General features: G+C 37.2%; 1 protein-coding gene across 1 annotated transcript in view; it reads right to left on the reverse strand.

Moving 5' to 3' along the window:
* The window catches only part of LOC114352395 (serum response factor blistered), a 30,722-nt gene extending 19,078 nt beyond the window's left edge, over positions 1-11,644 (reverse strand). Inside the window, exon 1 of the mRNA XM_028303987.1 lies at positions 11,116-11,644. Coding sequence (XP_028159788.1) covers positions 11,116-11,517 — 402 coding nt within the window. The 5' untranslated portion in view covers positions 11,518-11,644. The remainder of the gene's footprint in view (positions 1-11,115) is intronic.
* Positions 11,645-13,509: the final 1,865 nt, after the last annotated feature.

Here is a 13,509-nt window from a genome sequence, read left to right on the forward strand (position 1 = left end):
AAATTGACTTTATAAAATCCCATAGCAAATAAATGTTGACATAAAGAATTTTTTTTTAAAAATCAAGAGATATGGAATGGAAATCTTCTAATGAAAAAGACAATAAACGTACCTATTGAGTACGTCAGTCGTAGCCCATGCTTAAAGATTTTCAGGCATAACAACATGGTTATTATTACAAGGACCAGTCAATAAATTATTGTTGTGAAGTAGACCTGACACAGATCAAAACAATATTTTATTTAACATCATAGTACATAAAGAATCATAGTCCACGCGAATTCATGCAGCTGTCATTTCAAATTAATCTGCTTTGATAGCTTCTAAAAGGTTTTTATTACAAATAACTATAAAGTTCACAGTTCAAATGTAATTAAAGAGTTTGTTAATTTATTATTACGCGGTTAACGGCCCACAAATTAATTTCACAACATAATTTATCACTTTGATGGGCAATGCATTTCAATTTATATTTTAAAATTCACGTTTTCGCAGTTGCATGATGTCGTTTGTGATGTATTACATTTTTAATTTACATTAATTGTTTTCAGTGAAAAGTAAGTTAAGAAGATACATCATAATAGGAACTATAGGTTGAGACAAATCTATGTGCTTAATTACTTGAATCTATTTTATTTCCCCCTTCTTATCTTGATGATGTTTCTTTTCGTCCTGATAACAAAGAGGTTTCTTGAACAATCCAAATTGTAATGAGATTCAAACAAGCGGCCGGGGATTGTCAACAATCGCTTATTTACGTATCTGGACATCATTACTGGCTGTAACTACTTCATAATTCGTGCACATAGCTCACAGTTTTCTCGAAAACCCGCTCGTGAACGTTTTAGTCGTGAGTGGAGGTCCCTTTGATGTGGACCGACGACTAACGAACTGGTGTCCGACCGATAAATCCAACGATTAGTCGCCCCGACTCGAGACAAACCGCCACTACTAATCAAACGAACGCAATGACAACTTGTCCAATACCCCCGTCGCGATTTTTAGTAGGTACGATCAATCTTGCGAAATTCAAATTGGTTCTCGTAATTCAATTATGAACGTACTTTCTACTTCAACCTGCAGAGCTAACAGTGGTAAACGTACAAAAAGTAGAGTTCGATCAATCACTCATTCAGCGGCACCTCGCGGCTGGCATATAATGGCAGTCGAGTACCAGGGGCGCATGATGGCGAGGCGTTCACGCTAGGTGTCGCGGGAGGCGGGCCGCCACGTTCCCTTCCCACCGACCAATTAGGCGTGACCCCCCTGCCCCCCGCGCCGGGCTTAGCTGCAGGGAAACGGTCCCCCGGCCCGAGGTCTTTGAAAGTTGGACGCGTTTGAATAACTCCTCGGCTGTACTGAGGCCCTGGTAGCTGGCTCTGTAAAGCGCAAAGGCGGTCCTGCTGACAGCGCTAGTTGCGTGAATCGTTCCAGAAAATTTTGATGCTGGCATTGCTATTGGACTATTGACTGTTACGTAGGTTCCCACCTACATTCACACCTTTCCATTTGACAAATATTATAAAGTACTGTTCTACAAAATATTTTGAAGTATCAATTCAAACGTCATCATTGATACTGTAATCTGGAATATTAATTCAAAATCTTTGCTAACTCTTCCTAGAAAATTAAAGAAATATGGAAAATTCATAATAAAAAGTAGGTACTTGAACCCTATCGCCACATTAGACAGAGACGGGGTGAATACGAACTACATTTCACTTCGCTTGAAATTTGGTCACGGCGTTACTTAGTACCACCCACCGCCGCAAGATGGCTTCCAGAATGGGTTCTCTGGAATCGTATCGTACCTACCACCGCCACGTTGGTTATGAACTCCTGGTACTTTTGTGTCCATATTTGGCACTTTCGATTGTGGAAGAAGGAAAAAAGACTCGGTCATAGAACAAGGCAATGAGATTTGTGAAACCATAATGAATACTTTCTTTAATTTTTAACAACCCAGAAAACTATAAATAAAGAAAAAATACTAATTTGCTTATAATATTTATGATCTTACATTATGGTTTAAGACTAATTTATTAAATTGACGGTTTTTTTTTAGTTATAGATAAACAGTTAAAATAATGATAAACCACAATAATAATAAATAATACGATAAGATTTGCAAGGACACAAAAAATATTTTAAGAAAAATCGACCAATTTCGTTTAATGATTTTCTCGACTCAAATTAAGTGGTCGCATCACTATCATTGCCGATTAATTGCAGAAATGTGTCTATGGTCCCTGTACCTATTTATTGTAACAGTTCTGTGGGTCTAGACAATGTGCAAATTATAATCGCAAACCAGTCGAAAAGTGGTCGAAAAGCCCCTTTTTTGTATGGAGTTTTGACGGATTCGATTTTCGATTAGATCAAAAAGTGCGTTTTGTCTAAGGGGGCTGTAATACCACGGTAATAATATCATACAGTATTGTAACTTCATATAAACCGACGAAACGCGAGTTTTCCTTCGAATTTCAAATCACGGGACGTGGTCGAGATCCAGAAGTTAGGGGTGTCGCGAATGTGCCGAACGGACGTCGATGGCCTAGTGTTGAAAATGACTAAGGTGATTGAATTTGACTGACCGTCTTAAACGATCAAACTTGTCAAAAACTAGTCATTAACTGTCAAAAATGGTCATTTTCAGTCAGTTCGATTTGAAATGAAAATTATCTAAATATATAAAAGGAGAAACTGACTGACTGACTGACAGATCAACGCACAGCCTAAACGGCTAAACGTAGGCACTTGAAATTTGGAAGGGACGTAGCTTAGGTACCGTAGAGGTGCACTAAGAAAGGAATTCCCGAAATTCCCACGGGAACGGGAATTAGCGGGAAAAACGGGATTCACGCGTACGAAGTCGCGGGCGGCCGCTAGTGTTGTATAAAACCAGCTTTGGTCCACGACTTCGCCAGCCCGAAATTAAAGTAACAGGTCATTAAGTACTCATTATGATTAGTAGATTCAAAATTATTTTAGTATATTTTTTAAAATTAAATCTACTAATCACAAAACAACACGCATTTTTATCCTATTCCATTCACAAAGTCTTTTGTTCGTCTAAATAAAAAAAAAATTACAATCACAAAACTAGACAGAAATTCTTAGTGGACAGATTTAATTTGAATGGGTACCATAAGTGAGCAGCCCTATCGCATGTTGTCATACCGTGACGTACCGCGGGGCTGTTGACATTTATTTCAAAAATATGGCCGAGTTGGAATACTGTATAGATAGTATTACCGTGCTAATACAGTCAAAAATATGTAATTCAAATTAATGACATAGTTTATTTCTAAGCTGTTGTTATTTCTAAATTACTTGATATTTACTATTTATAACCCAACTAAAACCAAAGTCAAATCTTTTTACATTATTCGCAATCCCAAATCAAAAATAACCGCAGCATAAACAAATGAAGCTGTAATCTCCGAACATCATAATCGGGGCTATCATTTCTGCGGTGTCAGATTAGCCACCGAAACACAAAATAGCCACACAGGTCGGGCGCATTAGCATTACAAAACGGCTCGTGAGATATGGGTCGCAGATGCGCGGGCGCACCGCCTCCTAATTAGCGAACGCAATATATAATTGTTCCATTACACAGCTAAGCATCTGAGAAATTTTGTGGGAATTAATTGAATTTAGGGCTGCAGATGACTATCGTGTACGGAAGAAACTATTTTCGACTGTGGAAGGTATGAAAGAGAAAAATATTGCACGCAACGATATTAAATATCGATACAATTCATTGCTTTTTAAATGCAAGGTGGCAAGTCGGAGTGTAAAAATTTCAAGAGTTTAAGTTAAATACAAGCACTGTTTATTAGCTACCTACGACGGAACAGTGATATTATGATTTATTACAAATATTTTTTTGAAAAAAAATGGCTGACAAAAGTGACTGAGTTTCTTCCGCCACATCTTCTCAGCACCAGCCCATATGTTGTCCAGAAGTGGAGGTAGAGCAAGCTATATTTGGGACGTGTATAAGTGCCCTAGAAAGGGCCTATGTACTGAATAAACTATTTGAATTTAAATTTTACATGATTGGCAAGCGGCTTTAAAAAGTCAGCAGTGGAGACTCCGAAGCGTGAAGCGTGAAGTGATATTTGGGCAGTTTGATGAACAAAAGAATACTCGAAACTGAAGACTGATTATCGCACCTAAACTTGTCACCGCAGCGCAAAATCTCTTCAATCTAGGAAGATGTGGGATTGCAGTGTAAATATAATTAATTGGGTTTTCAACAATCAACTTAACAGTTTCTTATTTATAACACAAATCCAATCGATTAAACGCTGGCATATTAAATACATGCTAATTCAATTACAACGAGCACTTGATTAGATATTCTAACATACGTTCTGTTATCTGATCCCGAGACAAGTGCGCGACGTCTCAATGAGCTTATTATCTATGAATATTAGCTTGAAGACGCTAAAACATAAGGACCATATTGGCGTACGAACATAATTTAAACAATACAAACAAAATCTTAAGATCTAAACGTCGTCAGGTCGTGTGGGAAAATAATCGCAGCCGCAATCTACATCCGAGCTAGGTCCTAATTAATTTAGTAATCGTTCGTGACGACTTATTCCGGCCCTGGACCGAACCACGAACCTAACGAAATCACGACTCCGCTAGACAACGATAATCGTTATTTAAAATTTATTAAAATGTCCTCTTTAAGGACTATATCGGGTCGCCTATATCGGACTGTATAATTTATTCCCCTGCTTTGGAGGAATGCGCTAAACAATGAGGGCTATTATATTTTCTTAGATAAAATAAAGGCTGCTTTTATATTCCGCTCGATTATACGATCACATATTTTATTATAATAAGATATTATATTTTAAAGTAACAATACACAACCAATTGAGTCCACTTATTCAGTCATTCATGGGGAAGTTACTTTGTATGCTGCTGCATAATTTCCATTAAGGAACCACTATGCAAATATCAGGAGCATAGTATCTTAGATTAATAATGCAATACCAGCGACGGTGTTTGTGCTCTCGGTTGTCATAGACGAGCTTCAATCGTTTTAATTGTAATCGATTAAGACTCGAGCTCTGAAACGATGTTCAGCACTCGATTTAAACTGGAGTGTAAACAAACCTGATTGGTTGATTTTGTGATATTTAGTCTGATCAGAGGTTTTAATCTATTCTTGAATATCGTTGACTAATACAAGCCATTATGTGCGATTTCGTCGTCATTAATACTAGATTTCGGATGAATTATCAGGACTAGTTACATGAATCCAATTTACTGATTGCTTATTAGAACGCTGCTTATGAAAGAGCAAAATATTATGAAAACTGTAATACCTGTGGTTATTCAGCTAAGCACAGCACACGATCCCAATTAACTCCTTGTAGCTCGCTCCGAACGTCATAAAGAACTTGGTGCGTCCATATCTAAACAAAGGGCTGTACCCGGCTCTCCAGCGGGCAACTGTCTAGAACAGACGTTCCCCTACTAGATCAAAGAGCCCAAACAACATATTGTCGGCAATTTCACGACAAAGTCGGCACAATGCCGGCACGCCGACAACAAATGCGGTCGTGTTGCCCCGACGGCCCCCGGGGCGTCGTAATTAAAGTCCAGGTAACACGAGGTGATCAGTTCATCGTAGATCCGTTTGATGTTAAAGTTTCGATAATATGATTAATATTCAACTAAGTTTTCTCTTAGACAAAATGCTGTGGCAAAAGGTTAGCAAGAAACAAAGCGGACGTTTCAAAGGAAACTGTCATGTTTGCACTTTGCTCAAAGGTTTATTTAGACGTAGCTTTTTTCATAAAAATCTTATCTTTACTTTAAGAAGGAATGAGCGAACATGATCAACATTGTCTACAATGGATAATAGTTTTAAAACTAATGGAAAATTAATAAACAATTAGTAATTTTAAACATATTGGTATTTGGGCAAGCTTGTTAAATTGTAAGCCAATAGCAATCTGTCACCGAATTTTACAATCAAAATCGTATAACGGTCCCCGAAATCCTCCTAATTAGAGATTGACTGAAAAAATCGAGAAAGCCCGTTTAATTACCGCAAACTCGTTGCTTCGAGAGAAAAAAGGCGCATCACCAGCATAACGAGGCCGGACGGATGCGCGGGCGCATGGACAACATGTAGGGATGTGAGAAGATAATCGATTCGTGGAGATTTTTTCTGCAGCCCGCCCTACCGACACTGAATGAGGATAGTAAAAGTCTGCAGCGTGACGTAAATTGCAAAGTAATTATTAATCTAATTAGTATATTTTATTTTAGCTTTTAATCCCTATTCCTTTTTCTGTGACTTTAGGTAATTATAATGTTTGATTACCATAACATAATACAGAAGAAAGATACTAGCAAAAATTTTAAAAATATTTTTTTACAAAAAAACTATATTTTCAAAGAAAAATCTGTCTTTTCTTAATCGATTAAAACTGAAAAGAGAAAATTTACTTAGTCGATTTTTCCCTGACTGTCCCATCCTTACAACAGAGCACGCGGCGACTTTGATACCAGCGCCCGCTGCGCGACAGGGCCGCTTGCGTGCGCGCTACGCGGCCGCAGATGTGGTTTAAGATAAAAGCGATTAGTACACTCCCGACATGTTTGCCCACAAATATTCCGTAAAGTTTTTACACAATGTATGTTTGTTGGCGATAAGACGCTTTGAAATTGACAAATGGTGCCGGTTTGTACATGGAATGACTAAGTTGAAACTAGGTATTTAGATTTTCGTTATGAGATCTATCAAAGGTTTGCCGAGACATAAGCTTTTTAATAAAATAAGGCTTGAGAATTGAGTGTCTGATAATTAATCGTTTACAAAACATGGATCACAAATTAATAGTTCGCTAAGCAAAAACATAACATCTAGTAACCTTGATTTATATTGACGACAATAAACATCTTGAAGATGCAAGGCATAAAAACAAAAAAGAGAATTGAGCTAAGATGTTGCCGGAAAAAACGGAAACTTGAAACAGATTTTTATAAAAATGGGATCGTTCTATACTGGTATAAAATTGATTTACTGGTAAAGGAAAGTGCACTAGCATTATACAACGATAGACAGCATAATTCAGAGCCTGCTATTTCTGATCAATGTTGTCCTAAAAGTTAAATAATATGTTATAATTTTATCAAGACTATCCAATATCTATCTAAATAGAAATATGTAAATCAAGCCTTCACAAATTATGGAAATTGCAGTCCCTTTTTTCCAAATCCTTGAAGGAACTAAATAATATTTTTAATTTTGGCAGAATATTATTATGATTTGAGCTATAGGCATAGGTATTGGAGAAAATTTTGTCGAGGAATTTGGATAAGATCAAAGATGATCTATCGATGCAGCACGACAAACTACATCAACGGGTCAAGACAAAGATGACATTCCCAGAAAGCGCAAGCCCACTGGCTGTCAACGTGAATCGTTTTGCGTAAACCGCGTTCGTTAGCTATTCGAATAGCCTAATGGCGGATTTTGACGGACGTCCCGAGACCGCTTGACGTCTCCACACGCACGGATTGACAATGTCTGGTTAGCTTAATGAACCTGAGCTTGGAATGTTCGTATGGAAATAGGAAGAGCTATTTTTGTGACTGTTTTTTGCTAAGGGCTCATTGAAGTTTAATAATAAATTATCGCTTATTCTTTTTATTTCGAACAAGTCGTCTCCCTTTTCGCATTGTAAATCCTAAAAATATGGTATAATATCTAAAATTTAATGAAATACCAGAGTTGCTGCTTTTTGTTACTAGTAAATGTTTTAATACCTACCTATAAAGTGCACAATTACAAAATAGCTGTACCATGATGCAAACTAAAATGACTTGCGATTTACGTATCGAAACCAAAATTATCCAATATTATAGGTAAAATGTTTTTCGTATACTTAATAAACTTGTATTCAAATTTATCTGCAGACCACAAGTAATAATAAGTAGGTATGTATTGATTGTCCCATCCAATTGAAGAAAAGTAAAATACATAATTATTGGAATCTGATAATCCTAATAAGAACGTTGTAACAATTTATTTAGGTATGTGAAAACAACGAACATTATTATGAAACCTGACCTGATACAACTATTACATATTCTATTTACTTTCCCGTGTATTAATCTATCGAAATTTAAAAATTACGGCTCCAATAGACAGTCGGTTTCCCATTGTATTTTGTTTGTTTATTTCTAAACTAGCGAACCGCCCCCGGCTTTGCTGATACTGATAAAATCGAAACGACATCACATTAGAAACCTCTAAAATTATCAAAATTTCTCTCTAAAATTTGTATTGTATGTATAGCCTGACCAGGAGCATAAAAANAAAGTAGCTGTACCATGATGCAAACTAAAATGACTTGCGATTTACGTATCGAAACCAAAATTATCCAATATTATAGGTAAAATGTTTTTCGTATCTATATCTATATATATAAAAATGAAACCCGTTTCGCGTTGTCACGGCATCACGTGTGAACGGCTGAACCGATTTCGATAATTCTTTTTTTTAAATGTTTGTGGAAGTCCAAGGATGGTTCTTACGGAAAAAAATATTAAGAAAATCTCTACGCTAAGGCGGTACGAAGTTCGCCGGGTCAGCTAGTACTTAATAAACTTGTATTTAAATTTATCTGCAGACCACAAGTAATAATAAGTAGGTATGTATTGATTGTCCCATCCAATTGAAGAAAAGTAAAATACATAATTATTGGAATCTGATAATCCTAATAAGAACGTTGTAACAATTTATTTAGGTATGTGAAAACAACGAACATTATTATGAAACCTGACCTGATACAACTATTACATATTCTATTTACTTTCCCGTGTATTAATCTATCGAAATTTAAAAATTACGGCTCCAATAGACAGTCGGTTTCCCATTGTATTTTGTTTGTTTATTTCTAAACTAGCGAACCGCCCCCGGCTTTGCTGATACTGATAAAATCGAAACGACATCACATTAGAAACCTCTAAAATTATCAAAATTTCTCTCTAAAATTTGTATTGTATGTATAGCCTGACCAGGAGCATAAAAACCCTGGCATAGAGGCGCTTCAATTGCATTTGATAGTGCAACACTGGGTACAGTCGTACTTGTATTAAATTAATAGGCTAACTTTATGTATCAGGATTCAGGATTATAGGCTAATTTAATATTTTCATAAATTAACAAAAACATATTATATTATAGGTAAACTGGTTTAAATAAATTAAATGAAACCATCAATCGAGCAAGTAGGATTTTATTATTATTCATCAATAATCAAATTCTGAACTTGAATATTCAACTACAATGTCTGCTCATGAACGCTTCAAACTCGGTACTTCTTTCCCAATTCCATAAAACTCAACATTTACAAAGTGACAAATAACTTTAAAATAGGTAGTTGAAACAAACCACAGCTAATTTTCATAGTTGACCGTACTATACGATAAACATGTCAGTCAATTTGACAACCTTTGTCGGAAACATTATTCAATGAAAATATTGTCCGAACCCATAGTATTTCTCTTCGACAAATACTTTAACACATTGTGAACCACTTTTCTTTCACGACTATAAAAGATTTTAGCAATTTAATTCACAAAATCAATTGCGCACATTTAAAATAAAGTTTGTTTACACTTTGACAGCAATAGACTGACATGCAAGGTGACTCATGTCAATGAAGTTTTCAGTTACTGTTGCCATTAAAAGAAATTAGTACCATTAATTTTCCGCAACATGGCGAGGGTTTTTATGTTCCTGGTCAGGCTATATTATACGTAAACCTTCCTCTTGAATTACTCTATCTTTAAAAAAACCGCATCAAAATCCGTTGCGTAGTTTTAAAGATCTAAGCATACATAAGGAAAGACAGCGGAAAGCGGCTTTGTTGGACTCTATGTAATTAAATGTATCATATTTTCCAACAAAAAATAATTCCTAAATTAACACAATATACATACTTTATATTGTTGTCAAAATCGATTAAGCCATAAAAAGTATTCGTAGTACATCCCTACTGTCGCACCAACTACGCACCAAACGGAACACACAGCGCCATCTATCATCATATTTTGGAAGCTCAAATGTCATTTTTAGCTATTGTTCGTCTACGAAAATAAGTTAATTTGGGCAGAATGACTACATAATAGCTTTATGCATCTTATCTCAATTTGCTTATCAATTAGAATTGCAAATTATTCCAAGAAAATCACCAAAAAACGATTCGAAACTAACCTCATATCAGCTGACACCTGTCAAAACTTTCGTCACAAATGCTCACAAAATCACATAAAATTCGGTTAAATCTCACTTTAAAACCTTCCCCGGACTTAAAACTATGGTCTAGTATGTATAAAATAAAGCGTTGACCAATTTCCAGCAATATACCATGTATTTTCGTCACTCAGTAGAACATAACCTATACACGTAAACAAATTAGAAAATAATTTGTTTTCAAGTGAATGGCTCAACTATGTATGATAATTATGCACTATTTATCACATATATACTTTAATTTTAAGTGATTTCATTTGAAAAAACACATTAAAAGTTAAAATAATATTTGTTTTTCTCTTCAAAATGTTACACAATTTTATTTGCGATTTTATGGAGAGATAATTTAATTAAACCACTTAGGAGTTTTATGTTGGAGTCAGATATTATCAACACATATAAAATGTCAAATACTAGTTTTCTAAATTAGAAACTAGGTTAATTTGGCTTTTGAAGTTTTAACACAGCCGCTACTGTATTTTAGAGTTTAATATCTTTTCTGCTGCTGTATATCAGATGATAATCATCTAAGCAGTATGTTAAAATTATTCCTGCTCATAAAAGCAATAACTGTCAGCAAATATTTTTGAAAAATAATACTTTATATGGATGTTCGCACAAGTCAACACCACATAACTTTGAACGGGTAAACTAAAATACCTATTTAATCACAAGATATCTTTAGTTTCACTGGTTGGTATTGTGAAATTCAGAATCTGTATGCACTTTCACACATGTTGGAAGCCATTCACAACGAGAATTCCCCGACTGGCCCATATGGAATATTGCCAAAAGCGGTCTCCGCAACCCACCTTCTTCATTATCCCAGTCTTCCGCTTCGAGAAAGTCGTGTACCGCCGCAGTTTGTTATCTATGTACTCCATCTTTATCTTGACGCGACCCTTGGTCTTTTTGCCATTGGACGGGGGAGACTTCTTGGGTTGAAGGGAAGCATATCCATCGTCTGCTATGTCCGGCATGGGGCAGTGTTCGAGGCCCACGCTCTGGGACGGTCTCTCGTCGTAGCACTGGTCTGATGGTCTCTTGATGCCGGCGCGGGGCATGGGACACTGCTGCATGCCCGGCCGTAGGGCTCCGCCACCGAGGGAGCTCGGTGGCCGGCCTGCGCCGTACATATCCGGCATCTCCCCGAGGAGTCCCATACCGTACGGCGACCCGAAGCGGGGCTCCCGCGCTCCGCCGGGCGCGTCCATTATAACCTCGCAGTACGCCACAGTAACCGGTGCGCGCACGCGCAATGCACACCTCACCGTCCGAACGCCGAACGGAGACTGACCGAAAACGCGAAACAGCCGAGGGCGGGACTGACGACTAGGCCGCTCGGACCGCGACTGACTTCGCGCGGATCCCTCTCGCGCGCCTCCACCTCTAACCGTCTCGCTCGCACAGTTCCGAACGAGAACCACTCGCGAAAGGGACGGGGCTACCGCGGGCGATCGTAACCCGACACATCCGTAGGAAAAGCGGTGCACCGGGAACTCGCGAACGTTTTCAGTCCCCGAAATCCGTATTAAAATAGAGCTTTTATTTTCAGTTTATTTCGTAAATAGAAATAATAGACTCGGAAGTGGAGCGAAGCGCGCGCGCGGCGGGGCGGTGGGCAGGCCCGAGCCATATTTAGACTCGAGCCATGCCAAATACGGCAATCGACGGTCAAATGGGGGCCACTGAAATCCCTCCTACTTGCACCTGGCGATTTTCACATCTAATAATTAAAAACTTTGTCACGTCACTTCTCGGATATGTGTGCGAGGTACCAACCTACCTATTGGTTCTTATTATTATGCCAGTGATCTTTTTCTACGCATAATGCTTGCCTACTTACATAATTATTTACGATGCAGTTAGGTCAATTTATCTAACGTCAAACACTGAGTTAAATTACTTACTGTACCTATACAAAAGTCCTACCGTAAAACTTTACATGGAAGTTTGGCACCTACTCAAACTTTTTCAGTCCTACAAGTTTCAGCATAAAGTTGGCGCTTGCGCTATTAGGTGGACAACTTTAACTGCAGCTCGGGAAATTTTCGCAGTCGAGGGACATGGGTGGTTCTGGCAACTTTTATGTTGGTTGAGCTCCGAAATAACCAAACCAAACAAATATCCAGCACAATTAGTTATTTGGAGTTTATTGACGTAGTTTTTTTGCTGTTTCCTACGTTTGCCATCAAATTGTGCGAATGTTGTATTTCCTTAAAATATCAATTTGATAGTCATTTTATGTTAGTTTTTATGGCGTTATTAGCAAAAATGACTGTTTTCTCTAACAGTAGCCGCCCACAGGGCTGCGCGAGCGGCGTTTTTCCTTTTCGAGGCGATTTTATTGTCTTAGTCACGAAGCCAGTGCGTTCAACTCTGTAATGTTTTCGTTACGCCACAGCTTTGTTTAATGCAAATGGTTATGAAGGTAAATAAATAACTACAGCTAGCCATGTAATAGCCAACGAAATATTTGAAATAATTCAGTCTTGGCTAGCAGAGCGAAAAGAAATGATTCGAACTGGCAAGACAAAATGTTGACTATGATTTGGAGTTATTTTTATATCTTATTGCGATATTTCAAGGCATCTATTTTCAAGATACAGGATAAACCATAATAGCTTTTCAGCATAGTTGTCCCGGTCTAATGATGAATAATAGAAGTGTGTACCTACTTTAACACAGCTAGGTACCATAAATAAATACGTTTTTAAGGAAAACCTCAATACCTAACGTAGGTATGATAAAATTATCGTTGCAATTATGACAAATTAAATTTGTAGTCTCTACTAGGTATTTACCTACTATAATAAGGGTTACAGTAGGTAGGTATGCTGAAATTACCTCAATGAAAGTAAATTACATGAAAATGTCCCTACATTTAATTAACCTTTTACCTTATAGTAGGTACAGATATTAATTTACGGCAAATAATTAAGGCCTCTCCATTACTGAGGTACCTAGGTAAGTACGTAGGCGATCACTGAAAATCAGGTGCTATGCACCTAGGCCGCCGCATGATGCTTTCTTTACGATAAGAAAGAAAGCATAAAATAGGGTAATGCGGAGTGGGAAGCCTTATCTGCATTATATTACTTCCAGTTCCAGTTAAATTTAACTTTAGATTTCTGTAATTAGTTAGTTTTGTATTTCTTCTGTAGTTTGTAATCCAAATATCTATGCTATGACATTCTAAGTATTCG

The sequence above is a fragment of the Ostrinia furnacalis genome, unplaced genomic scaffold (assembly GCF_004193835.3).
Source record: "Ostrinia furnacalis isolate ACB-3 unplaced genomic scaffold, ASM419383v2 OfSCF1351, whole genome shotgun sequence".
NCBI lineage: Eukaryota > Metazoa > Arthropoda > Insecta > Lepidoptera > Crambidae > Ostrinia > Ostrinia furnacalis.